This window comes from Xyrauchen texanus, chromosome 6, assembly GCF_025860055.1.
Source record: "Xyrauchen texanus isolate HMW12.3.18 chromosome 6, RBS_HiC_50CHRs, whole genome shotgun sequence".
Lineage (NCBI taxonomy): Eukaryota > Metazoa > Chordata > Actinopteri > Cypriniformes > Catostomidae > Xyrauchen > Xyrauchen texanus.
The window spans coordinates 11,099,214-11,120,438 of record NC_068281.1 but is presented as its reverse complement, the minus strand read 5'-3'; the positions used below and the strand labels follow the sequence as shown (position 1 = coordinate 11,120,438).

General features: G+C 39.7%; 1 protein-coding gene across 2 annotated transcripts in view; it reads right to left on the bottom strand.

The window, feature by feature from the left end:
- LOC127645281 (single-stranded DNA-binding protein 3-like) overlaps positions 1 to 20,548 on the bottom strand; it is a 121,757-nt gene extending 101,209 nt beyond the window's left edge. For both annotated transcript variants that reach the window (XM_052128849.1, XM_052128850.1), the window contains exon 1: positions 20,378 to 20,548. In XM_052128849.1, the coding sequence (XP_051984809.1) occupies positions 20,378 to 20,433 (56 nt within the window). In that variant the 5' untranslated portion in view covers positions 20,434 to 20,548. The remainder of the gene's footprint in view (positions 1 to 20,377) is intronic.
- Positions 20,549 to 21,225: the final 677 nt, after the last annotated feature.

The window sequence follows — 21,225 nt, the reverse complement described above, 5'->3', positions numbered from 1 at the left end:
TTTTTTGTGTTTTTTTCAGACAGCCTGTCAAATTAACTGAAAATATTACATTTTAGGTTTATAATAATTTAAACTCCTTTGTCATTACTCACACTATGTTCCAGAATTTTGTCATAATTGATGAGCTCAGTTTTCTCCTGCCTTTTTGTGCATGATATACTGTGGCACACTACCGTTACCATCTCTAAAAAAAGAAGGATTAAAAATCAGGCGTGCATTTCCATTTTGCAAAACTGTTCGTATTTACCACATGCGAGACTCCATTAAACTTCACTGAGCAAGCGAGCTTGCATGCACATCAATCAAACTGATCTCAATGGACAAAGGGAGCGCCATCATTTTGATTAAACTCGTGCAACATGTAATCAAATACACAGATTTCATAGATGTCACACTGATGTCTCACATGTCAAAAAGTGTGCCAGTTTTAAAGTGATTTAGATGGTTTATCCTCATCATGTATGTACATTTAATACAATGAGCACAGGAATGTGAATTTTCACTGCGAGTGTGAATCTGCAGTGTGTTTACAGATGATTGTACTATAGGGCTGTCTAATAAAAATTCAATATTTGTCGAATTTAAGAACAATACATGCATTCAAATGCTAAAACTGCACATTCGAATTCTGAATGTTTGCCAAGCACTGCCGATGACTTCAGACTGATCTCATTCTTGTGCTAAAAAAGGCTAGATGAAGCGTAACAAAATACAGTTTAACAGAAACCAGGTGTCTCGAGATGCATTTTAAAGTTCTTTTTAACTTGGCACAGCATGTAAAAAACAGTGCTCCAGCACGAGACGCTGAATAAACAAAAACAAAGACGTTTGTCTAGCGTAGAGGTCGGCAACCTTTTTGACATGGAGTGCCATTTTTTTTTTTTTTTCTGATCAATGGGTGTGCCCCTCCCCCTCCCCTATGGGTTTGTCTGTAAAGGAGTTCAAGTTGGAAATGTGTGTTTTGAGATCTTCTGTTCCTTTCTGTTGTGTTCAGTCTGTTTTAGCAGCCCCTGACCAGGGATCATGAGCCGCTTTACCACGAGTTCAGCCGAATACCACTGCTAACTGTGAATAATTCTACCCTACATACAGCTGTAATTAATGAAAAACAATATGGTATATCGCTGTTATTATGTCTGCGGCAACAGTGCAAGTGTAACAACTTGTTAACACAGAACTATTGAAGTGTTTTTCCCCCTCACTTTACCTTTGATTTAAAATTTGAGAATGTGAACCTTAAAAAACTAAAACATTTTATTTTATGCACTTTAGCTTAAAATGGCATGTTTTTTTAACAGCCAGGAATGTTCTTTGCAATAATATAACACAATGCTGTATGCTTATATGTATTTAATGTGCCCTCTTGTGGAATAAGGAAATAAATTCAATTTAAAAAACTTTAACATTTGAATTTAATTCTAATTTATAAAATGTTTATGGTAAAAATTCTAATTTAGTTTCTCTGCCCATTTGACAGCCATATTGTTCTATATTAAACTGTATAGAATTCTGAATGTAATGTATAATAAATATGCTAAAGGTCCTGATATTTGATAGTCCTGATAATGCCAAATGCAATATCTAATTTCACAAATACATTTATAATATAGCTAAATATAATTAGGGGTGCACTGATCAATCTGACACCAACCTAAATTGGCCGATTTTCATCTTAAATCTGGGATCAGCAGATCGTGCTTAGAATCAGGGCTGGGAAATCACACATACACTGCTACTCTAAAGCTGCGCAACCTTACTACTTTGTCGCTGCAGGTTGCCAGTGGCTGGCGGTGAAGACGCTAGTGGGCGTTCCCACTACTGGTTGCCTAGTAACGTTCATAAATGACATTCACGGATGTCATTCCATTGCTCTTGACAGCAAATCGCTTTTCTTGGTGCTAAAAGCAAACATTTTGGAGGGAAAAGACTAAATGGTATCAGTACATAAAATGCTTTATATCAAAGATGAATGAGAAACAAGGCATGCTATTTGCCATAGCAGCTGTTTATCTGCGGTGAAAACGCAAACACCGGTCTGTCTGGGTCCACAAAACCATTAAATCTCGGAGTCAGCATGGCGAGTACCACCGGCTGGTGCAAGAGCTGCGGCAGGATATACCATATCCATATCTTAGAGCACTGGAAAATTGCTAACAGCAAGAATTAGCCTTTCATACATCTTTCCGTTACTGCAGGAGCTGAGAGAGAGAGAGAGAGAGAGAGAGAGGATCACGTGAGCTCTCCCGTCTTCTCTCCTATTGGCTGTCGCTTCCGTTAGTCGCTCTTCATTTGAATAAAGTTGAACATGTCTCAACTTTGTCACGATGCTGGACACGCCCACATCTAGTCACCAACGGTCGCGCGCGCGATGTCGCTGGCAGTGTGTACGCAGCTTAATGAATGAGCGCTTCCTCAGCTCTTGATGCATGACAGCGTTGCCTCTGGAGGGTGAACTGCTGGCAATTCAAAGTATTCATGTATTTAAACTTTCAGACATGCTGTTATTCAGATGAATATGCAGGTTTGTTTTTAAAAATGTGTAAAAATTAAATGGTCTGCACTTATATAGCTCCTTTTTAACCTTAACGGTACCTTAACACTGTGACACATTCACCCATTCATACACCAATGGCAGCAGAGCTGCCATGCAAGGCGCTAGCCTGCCATTGGGAGCAACTTGGGGTTCAGTGTCTTGCCCAAGGACATTTCGGCATGTGGTCATGTGATCAACCACATTGGCCGGGATCAATCCTGCGATTAGTGGCCAACCCACTCTACCAACTGAGCCACAGCCGCCCCAAAAATGATATGTGTGAATATTAATTTGCCCATTTTCTAGAGTCCTTACGGTAGTATTTCTGACACTGCACTGTGAGCATGGAGAATAAATTGACTGCAAACAGGTATAAAAATGAATTAAAAAACAAATATACATGCGTACACAAATCTGAGTATACGTGATGTAACGTGAGTCATGACAATCGGACCTTGTGTTGAGTGATAGAGACTGTTTGAGCAATCATGAGCAATTTCAGCATCACTCCCTTCAATATGCTCACTCACACTGTCAATCAAACATGTGCACACTCAATATCTCATAAGTCACTCATCTCTGTAGGGATATGCACGATTAGCTGAATATTCGTTCTGCAATAATTATTCGAATGGTCAAAATACTATTCTTATAAAATAATATAACTGACAGTTATAACAGAATGCACTGGGTGGTGCTGTTGAGTGTGGACACAAGTTGATCATATTTGTTGAGCAAGCTGGTCTGTCAGTATGTTCAGATGGACACCAAAAAAACGGGTTATTGCGAGAATGTAGCTTACTGAAAAGCTGGGTTCCTGTTTAAATGTACTGAATAAGAGGTGTACACTTTACTCTCATATATATGCAGCTCGTCAGAAAGCAGTGTCCCCATTGCAACGTAATCCCCGCGACGCTTCTGTAAACAATAAACATAGCATCTGAGAAAGACTATGTTAGCTGAGGTAAGGGACATTCCATCATTTAAACTGGTGTGTATAAATGAGTATAGTTTACGGAGCACGTGGATATGCTTGTTTTTCTCAACAAAAACATGACATGAGATACAATATAAACATGATAACTATTAAATGGCAAGTGTTTATAGTGGTCCTGTAAGTTAACTGCATCAGTCTACTTCATTACTGGTTTCTTTTTCTTTGCTTTGCATGAGCTTAAATGCTTTCATTCTATTCTTTTTTGTTTTCACGCATTGCTTGTTTAAACAAACAAAAATTAAATTAAATAAAAAACACAGGGCAAGATATAAGCTTGTTATGAATATAATTAGAAGCTTGTTTTTTTATGGCAACGCAACCTTTATGACTAAAAATATAATTTAACAACGTCTCTTTCTCATTAATTACCTTCATTTAAATAATAGAATATTCGAATATTCATTTTTTATGAGCTTAAATATTTGAATACCAAATTATTGATAAATGGCCATCCCTATTTTGAATGTATCTCTGCTGTGTGTGATGCTCTCATGGTTTTTACTGGTTGCCAGTGTGTCACAATGACCTTTTGATATTGACAACAGAACTATTCAAAACAAATAAAAGTTAGTAATTCACAATTAATATAATTTTATATATTTTTAACTTATAAAAAGGTTCCATTCATTATCATTAGTTAATGCATTAGGTATCATGAACAAACAATGAACTAGGGTTGGGCGATGTCCCCTAAATTGGCAGTTGACGATGTTGACAGTAAAACATCGCGATGGACGATGATATCGGGGTGGGGGGTGGGGGGGGTAATATAATTTTCAAAAATGATATGAAAAATTATTATTTAGTTATTTTACTAACCCAACTAATGACTCGTCGGCGCTTTATCAGTAGGTTGCACAACACGTGAAGCATTTTTTTTTAGCTTTCACTTAAGAAGAGTTGTGCACTTTTTATTTTAATGTATCTCTTTACATAAATACTATTTTTCACTTAAAAACTATAATTTCGTTATTTTACTCATTGATGAGCAAAAGGTCGAGGCAGAAATGACCATGTACCTGCAGGAAATGGCCATTGATGGGGAAGAGGACCCGCTGAGTCTCCGTAAACTGGGTCTTCAGCACAGCGGGTAGTGTAGTTACTCCAATCCACAGCTTATTAAAACCAGATAAAGTGAATATGTTGGTATTTCTGGCCAGAAACATCGAAATTTAAACATGGTCTATGGTGAAAGATATTAGACTTCTTTACGCATTTTTCGCCATCCGTTGCGGAGCTATTCGATTTTGCATATTATTTTTTAAACGTTCATTTGTGTAGTTCATATGACCACTTTACAATATTTCAATAACATAATTTATTTTGTAGCCGGTGCTGAAGTTAATTGTGCTGCTAATTATTAAGTGAAATGTTAATGCCGAGTTTCGGTCTGAGTGTTGTTCCCGTTTTCCTGTTCTTTATTTGTTGTTCTTCTATGTTTTAATAAATGTGTGTTATTCATATTCACCTTGTTTCTTTCATTTGATTTGACATTATGGATTTATGGCCAAGGAAATTTTTCTTTAAAAGCATTAACCAGACAAAAGTTATTTGACGTTCGCTGGTCTGGGTTTATCTTAAACTGCCGCTTCAGTGTACAAGAGCTATGTGACAATGAGCAAGATGTTCTGAGACACTACAACTACTAATAATTAATTAATAAAGGCTATTTTCTTGTAGCCTACAACATCAAATATTTTAATCTAAATGTACAGTGTAAGACATATAAATGAAGCTAACAATGTCAAGATCAATATTTGTGTAGCCTGCCTGACACGGTATTTTCACAGACTAACACGTCACGTCTCTGGCATATACTACAGTATTTAAAATAGCATATATGCATTAGTTATATTCTCAATTTAATTTACAGAGCAATCCCTGCAAAGTTTTTAGGTTAACTATAGAAGAGACTAGGATTAGGGAGTCACACTAGCAAGACTCGCAAAAGGGGGCGTGGCATCACGATGGTGGCTCTACATCGTGATGTTGGTCAGCCATCACGATGGACGATGATATCGTCCATCGGCACAACCCTACAATGAACAATATATTTTTACATCCTTTATTATTTATAATGCGAGTTAATAAAACAACAATTGTTCATTAGTTAATGCACTATGAACTAACAATGTTAAATAATACAATTTATTTGTATTTTTTAAATAATATTTTAGAAACATGTATTCAGTGACAATAGCCTACTACTACAAAATTTACAACATTCATTTAAAATACTAAAAAAGGCATGAAATAAATGGTAAATGGTCTGCACTTATATAGCACCTTTTTAACCTTAACGGTATTCAAAGCACTTTACACTGTGGTTCATTCACCCATAACATGCACACAGTCACATACCAATGACAGCAGAGCTGCTAGCCTGCCATTGGTAGCAACTTGGGGTTCAGAGTCTTGCCCAAGGACACTTCGGCATGTGGAATCGTGTGGGCTGGAAATCGAACCGCGCGATTGGTGGCCAACCCGCTCTACCACCTGAGCCACAGATCATTTTACATTTTAATGAACAGTAATTTTTATTAAGTTTTAAAAAGGAAAGGAACTGTTTAGGCATGTGTCCTAAAAATGATCAAACTTTTTGACAAAATCAAACGTAACTTTTCATGATTCAGGCTTGGTTTAAAGTTATGTGAGAGTATAGAATCGTGAATTCAGTACCGTAAAATGAACCAAATCCTTGCGCCATTTATCATTTCTTTTTTTTAAACACATTTTAATAAAATAAAGGAAATAAAATGTAGTTTTTTATCAGACTAATTCATTTATATAAGAAATAAATTAAAGACTAATCGATTATCAAAATAATTGTTAGTTGCAGCCCTAACAATATTATGTTTATGTCTTGAGGCTATGTTTTAGAAACAGTGTATATTTGAAATCACAACAGAACATTTTATTATTTATCTGATAGAGTATATTTGTTGGAGAAGGCATTCCATAAAACAATAGGAAGAACTTAGGACGCATTCCCAGGCCTCATTGAAGATCAGTGGAAGAGGGTGCCCAGGGTGGCGGGCCCATAAATAGTTGAGCAGTGCTCCCTCTGATCAGCCAGTCAATGACTGTGATAAAGCTAGATATGAAAGACAGGGAGGAGATCCAGTGCTCCATCATGCCACAAATACTCACACACTGGCGCGGGAGAGTGACCAGAATGACAATGCCTCCCACAGAGAGAGAGGTGGGGGAGCTCAACGACTACCATAAAACTGTGGATGAGAGGTTCAAACAAAGTCCACATAAAGGTCTTTTTGTGACAAAGGCCATTTGGATTCAGCAAGTCAGCCACATACAGTAGACCTGTAAAATTTCAAACTAAGCTTTACCTTTCATCTTGTGTTACCCATTGGAAACAGAATCAAATTCAGAATTGTCAAGTCACAATTTAGCCAGAGCGATAGAGCACAATAAGTGCTGTTTGTGTAAAAGCGGTTTTCCAAGCTCTGATCCACACCAGAAAACCGCACCCAAGTCTGCTGGAAAATGTTGTCTGGTAAGTTTCATGTGAACTCCAGCACCGTACAACTGGTGTGAAATCAATCCATTCTAGGAACTCTTGGAAGTGAACTGCTTCTGATGACAAATAATTGAAATATTTGAAAGCACCCAATTGTACGATGATGCATTTCTCATAGCTGCTTGTCTCTAAAGTCGCTTTCACACATACCTTTTCCATTTAGAGGTCATGTCTGAACAGGACTCGATGAGAAATACGGTTAATCCTGGCAATTTACAGATATTACTGAAAAATGTCAGTTTACAGCCGTTAGATTACCGGTTTGACCGCATACAAGGTCAGGACGCTCCCAAATTAGAAGTTTGCGTTTAGCCAATCACAAATTTCAGATGAAATGCCGGATGACGCAATTACTCCACGTCATTTAACGCCTGTTTTAGAAGTAAAAAAATTACCAAATTACACAAATGGGAAACTAAAGCACTTTTTTTTTTTTATCCGAGCAGGGAAAGTCTGAAAACCTTGCCTACCCTTAGAATGACTATAAACAGGTTGGATATAGTTTTACCATGGCATTTTCTCGGAAGCAGTGCATTAAACTGAAACTCAATAATCTGACTTAATCCAAGCCTAAATGCAAGGAGACAGACAGACAGATACCGTAAACAGTCCTGCATAGTAATATCCAAATATCCACCATTTATCTAATAAACTACAACAGTATTATCATCTGGGGATAAACTGGCAATTATTTCATGCTCAGAAGATGGGGAAACCACAGAAACGCATTTCAGACAGACTTACTCTTGACCAATTTAGTCAGGGCAATTTGTCCACTTTGTGGGGCACTTTGCAATTTGCTGGTCACTTAACTTGCAACCTGTCTTACCATAAGCAAAGGTTTCACTGTGCGTTAGGAAAGCCATAGGGTTCAATCTCTGGGTTTTAAGAAAACATCTAGCAGCTGCTGTCTATCTACTTAAGTATGAGGGAGCGAGAGATGATCTGGATCAAACTGCGGATTCCCAGGAGTGGCGTGATAAAAATTTCATGACAGGGAGGCCCATGTGATCTGAGGAGAAGGGGGATGGGGGCATGTGCTTTGGTACTGGGTACCAGCACCTGGCCCTGATGCATTATTGAACACCATTCATTCTATTGCGCTTTCAATGGGCACCTTGTGTAGAGTCGTCAGGAACATTGTGTGCGAGAGCTAGGAATGGGACCTTTAAATTCAGAAGGTCCCATACAGAAGCCCAAACGGTTATCACAGAGGGATGAGAATGAAAGAACTACAGCAAAAGGGACCAGACCCTGAGGTGTGGCCAATGGAAGAAGCATATTCTCTGGCCTGGATAAAAGGGCAGATGCTACAAGGGATGCTGCAATAGGGCCAAAACAAATTAGATCAAGATCATTAGATAGGTTAATCACAGCAATTGCAAATGTGTTAACTATGACTTCTTTCGAAATAATGACAAAACCATGATATAGAAGTAAGGAAATATTCAGTCAATTTATTGTGAACTGATTGCATATACTGTGTTAATGTGATATATATTTTTGTAGACTGCAAATAAAAAAGATTTTCCAAACAAAACAGTCAAGAAAATCTTTTATAAAACAACAAGACTAATTAGATTTGACTAATTAGTATTGCATGCAAGCACATGCAATACTCGCCACCATAATGCTAGGGTGTTGTGGTGATTGACAATGGTTGCTATGTGATTGCTTAAGTGTTCTGGGTGGTCGCTAGGGCAATGCTATGTGGGGGTATTTTTGTGCCCGTTTCATCATATGCCAGGCAAAAATCTGAAGTCCAATGATTTAGAAAAATAATAGCACATCTCTCCACAACAAGCAGCACAAGTTAAGGAATCGATCATGTCGGTAGCACAAACAGTGCAGGGCTTGAGTTAAATACTTTAGAAAGAAATCTTTCTTCAAGTACGAGCAATAGTAATAGTGATGCTTGCCTTAGAAAGCACCACTAAAAAAGAAAAAATCTATTAATGCTTATATTTAAAAAACACTATTCAAATAAATGACTCACTCCTTTATAGTTTCCTTTATATTCAAATAACTGAGAGCAGGTGTTAATATATGCAAACCCGATCAGCAAAATCTAAATGGTGCACTCTCTCCAGAGTAGCAAAGGACATATAAAAAGGAATATTGTGGAGATGGGGGGGTTGTGGAGACGTAGTAACTGACTGGGGCCTCAGGAGCCTGCGGCTTGCCATCTTAAAACTCAGCCTCCCTGTTCAAAAGCCCGAAAAAAGGTTTGCTGGAGGAAATGCCCAGGGGGACAACTGACAAGTCTCTCAGCCACTTCCCCCTCTTTCTTTACATATCTACAGTGTTCCATTGGGAAAAACCATACCAATCTGAGGCGTTCAGTACACCTACCTCGAGCACTGTCAGGGGTGCAGAACAGTATTGTAAATAATTCACACAATACTGTATTTAACAGCAAAAATAAATATTTTTAGAAAAGAAACATTTAATCAAAGAGTTATTTCACTCAAAAATGCAAATTCTTTACCCTCGTGTAATATATTTGGAGTTTTTTTTTTTTTAAAAAAGGTTCACTACCACTCAAATCAAGTGTGAGAGAAGACAAAACATACTGCGCCATTAGTTAAATAAACATTGAGCAGGTTTGCATGCATAATCTTTCACCGATTATCCTTAAGCTGACAACGTATAATGTTTTCCTTTATCTGATTGCCGTCAATTTCACACTGAAAACTTTTTCTGGCGTTCTTACTGGCAAGAGTTGTCAAGTCAAGTGGTTTTTATTGTCATTTCAACCATATACAGTTAGTACAGTACACCGCAAAACGAGACAACGTTCCTCCAGGACCACAGTGCTACATAAAAACAACAAAGGACCAACACAGGACCACATGAGACAACACAACGAAATAAAATACCTATATAAAATACCTATATATACCTATATAAAGTGCACGTGCAAACATGTGCAAAGTACGGGACAGTACAACAAATTACTGACAATGAACAGGACAATAGACACAGTGCAGCGCCGACCAGTACTCAGTAGTGCAAAAAGATGACAGTTTCTAAAAATGTAAACATAACATACTATAAGATAGTGTTCTATGCACATAGCAGTTATTGAGGTAGCAGACAGTTATAAAGTGACAGTAATTAAAGTGCAACTCAGGACACGTGTGTGTGTGTGTCAAACCAGTCTCTGAGTATTGAGGAGTCTGATGGCTTGGGGGAAGAAGCTGTTACACAGTCTGGCCATGAGGGCCCGAATGCTTCGGTACCTCTTGCCAGACGGCAGGAGGGTAAAGAGTTTGTGTGAGGGTGTGTGGGGTCGTCCACAATGCTGGTTGCTTTATGGATACAGTGTTTTTTGTAAATGTCTTTGATGGAGGGAAGAGAGACCCCAATGATCTTCTCAGCTGTCCTCACTATCCTCTGCAGGGCTTTGCGGTCCGAAACGGTGCAAGTCCCAAACCAGGCAGAGATGCAGCTGCTCAGGATGCTCTCAATAGTCCCTCTATAGAATGTAGTGAGGATGGGGGGTGGGAGATGTGCTTTCCTCAGCCTTCGAAGAAAGTAGAGATGCTGCTGGGCTTTCTTGGTGATAGAGCCGGTGTTGAGGGACCAGGTGAGGTTCTCCGCCAGGTGAACACCAAGGAATTTGGTGCTCTTGACGATCTCCACAGAGGAGCCGTCGATGTTCAGTGGAGTGTGTTCACCTTGTGCTCTCCTAAAGTCAACAACCATCTCTTTTGTTTTGTCGACATTCAGGGACAGGTTGTTGGCTCTACACCAGTTCGTCAGCCGCTGCACCTCCTCTCTGTATGCTGACTCGTCATTCTTGCTGATGAGACCCACCACGGTCGTGTCATCTGCGAACTTGACGATGTGGTTCGAGCTGTGCATTGCTGCACAGTCGTGAGTCAGCAGAGTGAACAGCAGTGGACTGAGCACACAGCCCTGGGGGGCCCCAGTGCTCAGTGTGGTGGTGGTGGAGATGCTGTTCCCGATCCGGACTGATTGAGGTCTCCCAGTCAGGAAGTCCAGGATCCAGTTGCAGATGGAGGTGTCCAGGCCCAGCAGGTTCAGCTTTCCAATCAGGTGCTGGGGAATGATTGTGTTGAATGCTGAGCTGAAATCTATGAACAGCATTCGAACGTATGAGTCCTTATTGTCTAGGTGAGTGAGGGCCAGATGGAGGGTTGTGGCGATGGCATCGTCCGTTGAACGGTTTGGACGATACGCAAACTGTAGTGGGTCTAGTGAGGGGGGCAGTTGGGTCTTAATGTGCCTCATGACGAGCCTCTCGAAGCACTTCATGATGATGGGTGTAAGTGCGACGGGACGGTAGTCGTTGAGGCAGGACACTGAAGACTTCTTTGGCATGGGGATGATGGTGGTGGCCTTGAAGCACGTTGGAACGACGGCGCTGCTCAGAGAGATGTTGAAGATGTCGGTAAGAACATCTGCTAGCTGGTCTGCACATCCTCTGAGCACTCTGCCAGGAATGTTGTCTGGTCCAGCAGCCTTCCGTGGGTTGACTCTACGTAGAGTTTTCCTCACATCTGCCGTGGTAATACAGAGCACCTGGTCGTTGGGAGGAGGGGTGGTCTTCCTCGCCACCACGTCGTTCTGCACTTCAAACCGAGCGTAGAAGTCATTCAGCGCATCTGGAAGGGAGGCATCTTTGTCACAGGCAACTGATGTTGTCCTGTAGTTGGTGATGGCCTGGATGCCCTGCCACATGCGCCGCGTGTCACCGCTGTCCTGGAAGTGACTGTGGATTCTCTGGGCGTAGCGCGCTTTGCCTCTCTGATTGCCCGTGACAGTTTGGCCCTAGCTGTTCTTAGGGCTGCCTTATCGCCTGCTCTGAAGGCGGAGTCTCGGGACCTCAGCAGCATGCGCACCTCCGCAGTCATCCACGGCTTCTGGTTGGAGCGTGTGGTGATGGTCTTGGAGAAAGTGACATCATCAATGCACTTGCTGATGTAGCTGGTCACTGATGCTGTGTATTCCTCCAAGTTGGTAGAATCGCCATATGTTGCAGCGTCCCTGAACATGTGCCAGTCAGTACACTCAAAACAGTCCTGAAGAGCAGAGATGGCTCCTGCTGGCCAGGTTTTCACCTGCTTCTGAAGCGGTTTTGTGCGTCTGACGAGCGGTCTGTATGCTGGAATTAACATAACAGAGATGTGGTCTGAGTAGCCGAGGTGGGGGCGGGGCTCCGCCCGGTACGTGCCTGGGATGTTTGTGTAAACAAGATCAAGCGCGTTCGCCCCTCTCGTTGCAAAGTCCACATACTGATGGAATTTAGGGAGCACTGTCTTGAGAGTCACATGGTTGAAATCTCCGGCGACAATAAACAGTCCGTCAGGGTGAGTGTTCTGCAGTTCGCTCATAGCCCCATACAGTTCACAGAGCGCTTCCTTAGCGTTAGCGCTGGGGGGAATGTAAACTCCGGTTATGTAAACAGTGGTGAATTCCCGTGGTAGATAAAAAGGTCTGCATCTAACAGTCACAATCTCCAACAGCGATGAACAGTAACTAGAGACTAGCATAGAGTTCTTGCACCATTCCGTGTTGATGTAAACACACAAGCCACCACCACGAGTCTTACCGCAGAGCTGTATTTCTGTCGGCACGAAACGAGGTGAGCCCGTCTAGCTGAATGGCGGCATCTGGAACTCTGTCGCTGAGCCACGTCTCCGTGAAAACAAAGACGCAGCAATCTCTAAACTCACGCTGCGTAGCCTGCTGGAGTCGGATATAGTCCAGTTTATTGTCCAGGGAGCAAACATTTGAGAGCAGGATAGACGGGAGAGCCGGCCGGCTAGGGTTTGTTTTTAGCCTAGCATGAACCCCCGCCCTCTTGCCGCTTCCGCTTCTCGCACACCGCTACGACGTCCTCTCCTCGGCCACCGGCATCAGGCGACGCCGAGGACTGGAGGCCTGGTCTCCGCAGCAAGCCGAGTACGCGTAGCGCCTCCTGCAGGTCATCATGCAGCTTGGTTTTTGCACGAGTCTTATATTTTAGTAGTGTCTGGCGATGGTAGACACGAACACCGGTTGCTCCGATGTCCATGTGCTGCAAAAGTCGGGCTTTTTTAACAAAAATAGCACCATTGTGGATCCGGAGTGGCCGCTGCGTGCTACCGCGCCGCCATCTTGGATCAGATGCACTTGAATGTTTACATTTTGACGTGAAAAGCAGAAAATAACTAAATTATTTAAAACTCTTTTAAATGCGTGGTGTACATTTTTTAATATGATGATTTTTGGTAGTTATCAGCATATTGTGTGCATGTAAACATAATCATTATTCATTTTCTACCAAGCTTACAATATAAGTACATACATTCTTAAACTTGTAAAAAAAAAAATTGTAGTTGACACACAACTATTGGTATAATGATAAATATGTTGAAAGCAAGTTCCCCTCACGTTTTTTGTTTTCCTAGACTCTACACCACTAAGTAGGAACTACATTCAATGAAGATGAATGAGAAACAAGTGACTAAAAGATCGCAATATATGCCAGTTTTGAATCACAACACATTTAGCAGAGAATCGCAATAATATTGTATCACAATTGAGACAATGATCTAATGTTGCATGACCAGGTGGGTTTGTTCTGCGGTAACTGACTAAAAAAAGAGCTGATGTTAAGGTACAGCAGTAACATAAGGTCTTACTGCAAAATAGCCTCAGCAAGACTCCCTATAGCACTGTGGGGAGTCTGAAGCGTGCTGGGAACATTAAACACAGGTCAGTTTGCTTGGCCTACAATATAATGCCAGGTGTAAAATACTATTTTCATAGCCTCTTTTTTTCTCCTTGCTCTCAAAGAAGGAAATACAGCCATTAAGAGGGTTCACTCAGCAAATATCACAAGGGCTTTTGGGGTTGGTGACATTTTTCATTAGAAATGAACCAAGGTGAGGACAAATCAGATGACACTTTTTGACAGCTCAAAAAGAAAAATCTCTAATGTATCGTTAGAGATAAATGGGTCCCTGCGTTCCGCTCTCATCACAACAGAGCCCACACGGAGTCTTCACATCAAAGAAATCTCCCAAATGTATGCCTTGAGCACACCTGACATCTCGCCCGAGGCTCTCTGATAAAACCATCTTTAAACATGAATGAATTACACATCTCTATCCTACAAAGGCATCATTAGGAAATCATGTTTTCAAGCCTCCTATCAATTATTCACCCAGCGCAAAGGTACGAGACAAGGGAGATGGGTGAAAAAGACAAATTCCTGAAAAGTTTTCTCATGAAACCAGATTGTCTAACTGAGGATCCATCTGTGCTTTTGGCCAGAGAAGACGCCCCTCTAATGGATACATTTTTCATGAACTGGATTTTGTAGTAGATCCATATATCGGTCTTTTACAATTAATCGTGCCGATAGTTGCTTTTTGGAACTATCGTTATCTGAAAATAGTTTTTTCATAATTTCTTTCATTTCAAAATAAGAGTCCTGGGTGTATTTCGGGCTTGTTTATACTTAAAATCCCGCGTTATGCACTAAATCTTTTTTCAAAAAACAATTCTGATTATTTTGGGGATTTTGTTTGAACAATAAACATCTGAGATGTTATTCATTTAAGACTCTTGTCTGTGCCAGTCATAGTAAGGAAAGATTCTAAAAATTTATTTTACAAAAACTATCTGTCAATCAATCTGTTATCTGCCTTTACCACCACCAAAGATATCAGTATCGGCAAAATCCACTATTGGTCGACCAAAACTAGCGTATACTGAGCCCTGAACCTCTCCACTACTCAAGAGTACAAATTGTGTTCATTCATTCAATTCAACAGACCTACTTCATGGGCATTCAAGAGGACCAGAACATCCAGGACATTTATGTAAATGAACCATGTCAAAATGTACATACTAATGAGTTTACAATGCATCTTTAACAAAGAAATGTATATGGTCAATTGTCTCTTAAACGGAGTTGTTCAACTCTGATCTTCAATTTGAGTGTATGAATCAGAACAACTTAAAGGGATAGTTCCCCAAAAAATAAATATTCTCTCATCATTTGCTCACCTTCATGCCATGAATGTGTATTCAGGGCTCCAGACTAAAATAATGACTTTGTAGCCATTGGCTCCTAAACTGAAATATTAAGGAGCAAATTGGCTGTTTTGAGTCGCCAAATCACAGAATTGCTCGATTTAGATTGCTGTTCAGAAACAAGATAGACAGCCAAAGATAAGGATAGACAGCTGATAACCCATTATTCGAAGGATTAATAAACAGTATACATAGTTGAGAAGATAAGTTTGCATTCCCTTTTGTCTCATAAAATGTTCACACCACTTTCATAATTTATACAAATACAAGAGATAAAATATTTTTTATTTAGTACTGCTCTTCCGAATCTACATTACAGATACATATAGTAGTGTTGCCTTCTTGAGCATCAATGAATGTTTGCACCTTGTGTAATAGTTGTGTGCAAGTCCCTCAATTGTCAAAAGCTTGATTTTATATTAGGGCTGGGCAATATGGCCAAAATTGTTATCACAATAATCTTTTTCATATTGTTCGATATCGATATTTATCATGATATACATTTACACATTTGCAAATTTTTATTTCAAAGTTCATGGAAGAAAAGTAGAAAAAATACATTCTAAACAGTCAAAATATTCTCTACAAAACTGCACAGAAGGTCCAGAGACGGCCAAAGCAGTGGGGTCCGCGGGATCTTTTACCAATTTTACAGTTTTTTACCATTTATCAATTGAAAATGAATGTTAAAAGATCATCTGTTTGTTCTGAAGCATAGTGACAGCAGTCCAGTATTTGTTGGAATATTTTTACATTAAAATTAAATATTTTTTATATTTCTTTAGATTCAGATACCCAAGTATGGGGCATAGAAGCCCTTGTGACTGTGGAATGATGCTGAATGTGGGTTCAGGGGTGTCCCGAGAGAAAATTTAGAAAACGTTTTTTTTTTTTAAATGTAAAAAACATTGGTATATTTTCATTAAAGTGAAACTCATGCAGCGCTTCATATCTACATACTTGCAGTAAAAAGAGGCAACGCGTGCGGCGCGTGACAGGGCAGAAATGATGCATGTTTGTTGCTAGAGAACAATATTCAAGATTACAGCCCAGAAAGATCAGAGCTGTTGTCCACATCACTGTTGCTCTGTTGCGCTCTTCACTAGAGACGATGAGAGGGTGCAACTGTTCTCATGAAGTCTTACGGTATGGATGGAATCAATCCGGTGTCCGACGTAACCTAATCGTTAGCAAGGCAGCTAGCATTAGCAAGTTCATCCAGTCTGACCCTACTATGGCGTGCTGTGAGCGAAGCCGAGAGCGTTTTCAATTCATTCCTATGAAAGTTGAGCGTCATGCTCGCAAGGTGGTTCAGTAACAACATTAAAACCACCTGCCTAATATTGTGCAGGTTCCCTTTGTGCTGCCAAAACAGCGTCAACCTGCATCTCAGAATAGCATTCTTCTCACCACAAATGTACAGAATGGTTATCTGAGTTACCGTAGACTTTGTCAGTTCGAACCATAAATAAAATAAATATAGAGACTAGGGTTGTGCCGATGGACAATATCAACGTCCATCGTGATAGCTGACCAACATCACGATGTAGAGCCACCATCGTGATGCCACGCCCCCTTTTGCGAGTCTTGCTAGTGTGACTCACTAATCCTAGTCTCTTCTATAGTTAACCTAAAAACTTTGCAGGGATTGCTCTGTAAATTAAATTGAGAATATAACTAATGCATATATGCTATTTTAAATACTGTAGTATATGCCAGAGACGTGACGTGTTAGTCTGTGAAAATACCGTGTCAGGCAGGCTACACAAATATTGATCTTGACATTGTTAGCTTCTTGTCTTTTTTTTTACATGTCTTACACTGTACATTTAGGTTAAAATATGTTATGTTGTAGGCTACAAGAAAATAGCCTTTATTAATTAATTATTAGTAGTTGTAGTGTCTCAGAACATCTTGCTCATTGTCACATAGCTCTTGTACACTGAAGCGGCAGTTTAATATAAACCCAGACCAGCTTAACGTCAAATAACTTTTGTCTGGTTAATACTTTTAAAGAAAAATTTCCTTGGCCATAAATCCATAATGTCAAATCAAATGAAAGAAACAAGGTGAATATGAATAACACACATTTATTAAAACATAGAAGAACAACAAATAAAGAACAGGAAAACGGGAACAACACTCAGACCGAAACTCGGCATTAACATTTCACTTATAATTAGCAGCACAATTAACTTCAGCACAGGCTACAAAATAAATTATGTTATTGAAATATTGTAAAGTGGTCATATGAACTACACAAATGAACGTTTAAAAAATTATATGCAAAATCGAATAGCTCCGCAACGGATGGCGAAAAATGCGTAAAGAAGTCTAATATCTTATACCATGTTTAAATTTCGATGTTTCTGGCCAGAAATACCAACATATTCACTTTATCTGGTTTTAATAAGCTGTGGATTGGTGTAACTACACTACCCGCTGTGCTGAAGACCCGCTCTGATGGAGTACTGGTAGCACATATGCACATATATTTCCGTGCTAATCTTGCCATGAACGGAAACCTTTTGTCGTTCGTTTTCCACCAAGTCAGCGGGTCCTCTTCTCCATCAATGGCCATTTCCTGCAGGTACATGGTCATTTCTGCCTCGACCTTTTGCTCATCAGTGAATAAAATAACGAAATTATAGTTTTTAAGTGAAAAATAGTATTTATGTAAAGAGATATATTAAAATAAAAAGTGCACAACTCTTCTTAAGTGAAAGCTAAAAAAAAATGCTTCACGTGTCGTGCAACCTACTGATAAAGCGCCGACGAGTCATTAGTTGGGTTAGTAAAATAACGAAATAATAATTTTTCATATAATTTTTGAAAATTATATGAAATTATATAACCCCCCTGTTGTATATAACTGTTGTATATAAGCATTATATTGCTTAAATATATATATATATATATATTTTGCGTTAGTCTTTCTTTACTGTTACCGGATGACCCAGACACAGAGACAACAAGAGTGCAAATTGAATGAAATCCCAGATGCAGTTTATTGTGCTACTCTAATCAAAATCAATAATTACCAGAAGGAAAAAAGTGGTACACAATATGGGACTTTTAATTATCAAAAAGCCCCAACTACACATGGGACTCTTATTTTGAAATGTCTGCACTCCCAGTTGTGAGCTCAATGACGGCTGATTCGCTGAGATTGTGAATCTGATTCAAACTGCTAACCTGAGCTCCTGAGTTTAAACCCTCACTTATTTTCGGGTGATTCATGAAAAAGATCCGGTTTAAAAGAGTCATTTGAACACGACTTTCTTGCGCTGGGTTAGTTGTTGCATGCGGTGCAGCGAGCTTGCACAACAGAACGGGTGAAATGTGCCGCGAGACACACCGGTGCTCTATAGATATATTAAATAACTCACAAGATGATATCTGACGAAACCACATTTGAATGCACACAACCCGACTGTCACCTGTGGCGACTACATTTTAAATTATAGTCGCAATCAATTGTTTTTGGTCGCATTTGCGACCATTTTAATCGCAGTCCTCGCCCTGGTATTACGTTCTTTATTCTGCAGAACACAAATACAGATTTTTAGAAGAATATCTCAGCTCTGTAGGTCCACTCAATGCAAGTAAATGGTGGCCAGAACTTTGAAGCTCCAAAAAGTAGCTTGGAACTTAAGGCATCATTTAAGTAATCCATGTAACTTCAGTGATTTAATCCATGTCTTCATAAATTATATGATAGGTGTGGGTGAGAAACAGATCAATATTAAGTCCTTTATCTGTAAATCTCCACTTTAAAATTTTTCTTTTGTTTTAGGTGACTTGCATTCTTCGTGCATATCACCACCTTCTGGTTGGGGCTGGTCAAAGGTGGAGATTTATAGTAAAACAATGACATAAATCCCACACCTATCATATCGCTTTTGAAGACGTGGATTTAACCACAGGAGTCGTATGGATTACTTTTATGTTGCATTTATTTAATTTTTTTTAGCTTAAAAGTTCTGGCCACCATTCACTTGCATTAAATGGACACACAGAGCTGAATACTCTTTTAAAAATCTTTCTGTTCAGCAGAAGAAAGAAAGTCATACACACCTGGTGTGGCATGAGGGTGAGTAAATGATGAGAGAATTTTCATTTTGGGTGAACTATCCCTTTAATTACAGTAGCGGTCTATGAGACAATATTCACAAGCTCTTTTAACCAAACCTTATACTGAGTGTAACAACAATGGCTTCTTAAATGAACTTGTGTCAGTGGTGAGGGCACTAACACCAGCCATTACTGAATTATAAGAAGTTATCATGAAGTTTCAGACAACTTTAAAACCAGCAAGTTTGATCATTGCCACAAGGTTGAGCTTTCCCCTTTGCTAATATAAAAGTCACAAATATAAGTAGTTGATTCAGGTTTGGTTTAAGAAATTCTGAATTCATAAAAACTTGCAGTGGGACTCAAGATCAATGAATGAATGTGATGAACAACTCTAGGTGTTTAAACCAATTATAATCTACTTTTGCAGTCTTCCTTCTCATAATTATATCAGCCCATTAGACTATAGTTTCAATAGCTGCAATTGTACATTTTAACATGTTTATATGCATCAAAGGTGAAATCCTCATTTGTGTTGGGACTTCTGTATGTCTGAGGAACCACCTCGTGCACAAGAAGCCAATGTGATGAAAATCACATCGGAAGGCAAAAGTTGCCGCTGTGATGGAGCATGTTTTTCAGCCCAAAATCAGTTCCGTGCATATACGTGCATTGATCCTGGCTCTTCACAAACTCTCCTCATCTCCTGAACACATAACACAATTCACGCCATCCCCATAGTGTGTGACACTTCACGTAACATCTAAGGCTTCTACCTGAATGCATGGCAACGTAAACTATTTGAAATGAAGAAATCTTTGGAGAACAAGTGTAACGGCAGCCTTAAGGGAGCATGCATACAACTATGCAGCAAGAAACACAAGTCACACCATCTGCAAAGAGTGTGACGCTTTATATAACATCTACTACCTGAATGCATGACATGACAGAGTTAACTACTTTCAATGAAGAATTATTTGGAGAACAAGCATACAGGAGCATGCATACAACTACATAACAAGAAACAGCACAGTAAAACGCATAGCACAGTGGTAATTACACAATTACACTGCAGCGAATTTTCAAATAAAACAACTTTGTAAAGTCATCGCGTGCAGTGCACCGCATCCATCAGGGAACGTGCAGGTTTTCGATCTAAGTGACAATGCACAATTTCACTTACTTCTCTCTGGCTTGACTATCAGATGGGACAACAGCTCCTTTCCCTTTGGCGTACATGGTGGACTCTGTTTGAAGACTTTGAAGCAACTCAACACCTGTCAAAGGAAACGGCTAGCGAAACGTTCTATCTCCATAGCTACCCGCTTACTGTGTTTTCCTCCCGTTTCTTACATCTCCAACACTGGCCACAAATCAGGCACAGTTTCTAATGGGGGAACTTGAAACAGTCTACTGGTGGATTTTTTTTTTTTTTTCAATAGCTGTTCCAGGATTGCGGTCGCCCTCCCCCTGCTATGGAGAAAGGGGGCTTCTTAAAGGGGAATGCGCATGTTTGCTGTACATCTGATTGAAGACTTGTGTTTTCATGAAGTTGTAAACTTTGTGGAAAAATGCATTTGTAATATACGTAGAGATATTGTTAAATAGCAATACATTTGTCTGACGCAAGAAGTGGCCATTAGAGTTCAGCTTGTGTGATTCAAATTATTAACGTGTGACAATGGTACCTACTATTTGGAAGTGAAAACTTTATAATCATTTTTATTTAAATTTCTTCTGAGTAATTAAATTCATAATGGCTCTTAAACTCTCAGAAATGAATACCTCCCAACCTGGATTGGGTAAAATGTGTAGCCAAGCGATTACAGATTTAGGTAGTTACTTAATATTATGGTAAATTACATAGGATCATGGGCCGTAGCTAGTGGGGTGAAAGGCGATAAAGATTCTAGGGTCCCAAAGGTACAGGGCTCCCAAAAAATTTGAAACTGTATTTTTTAATAGGAAAAGGGGCCCAGAGCATTATACTGTCAGGGGGCCCAGATTACCTTGCTACGGCTGATAGTATCA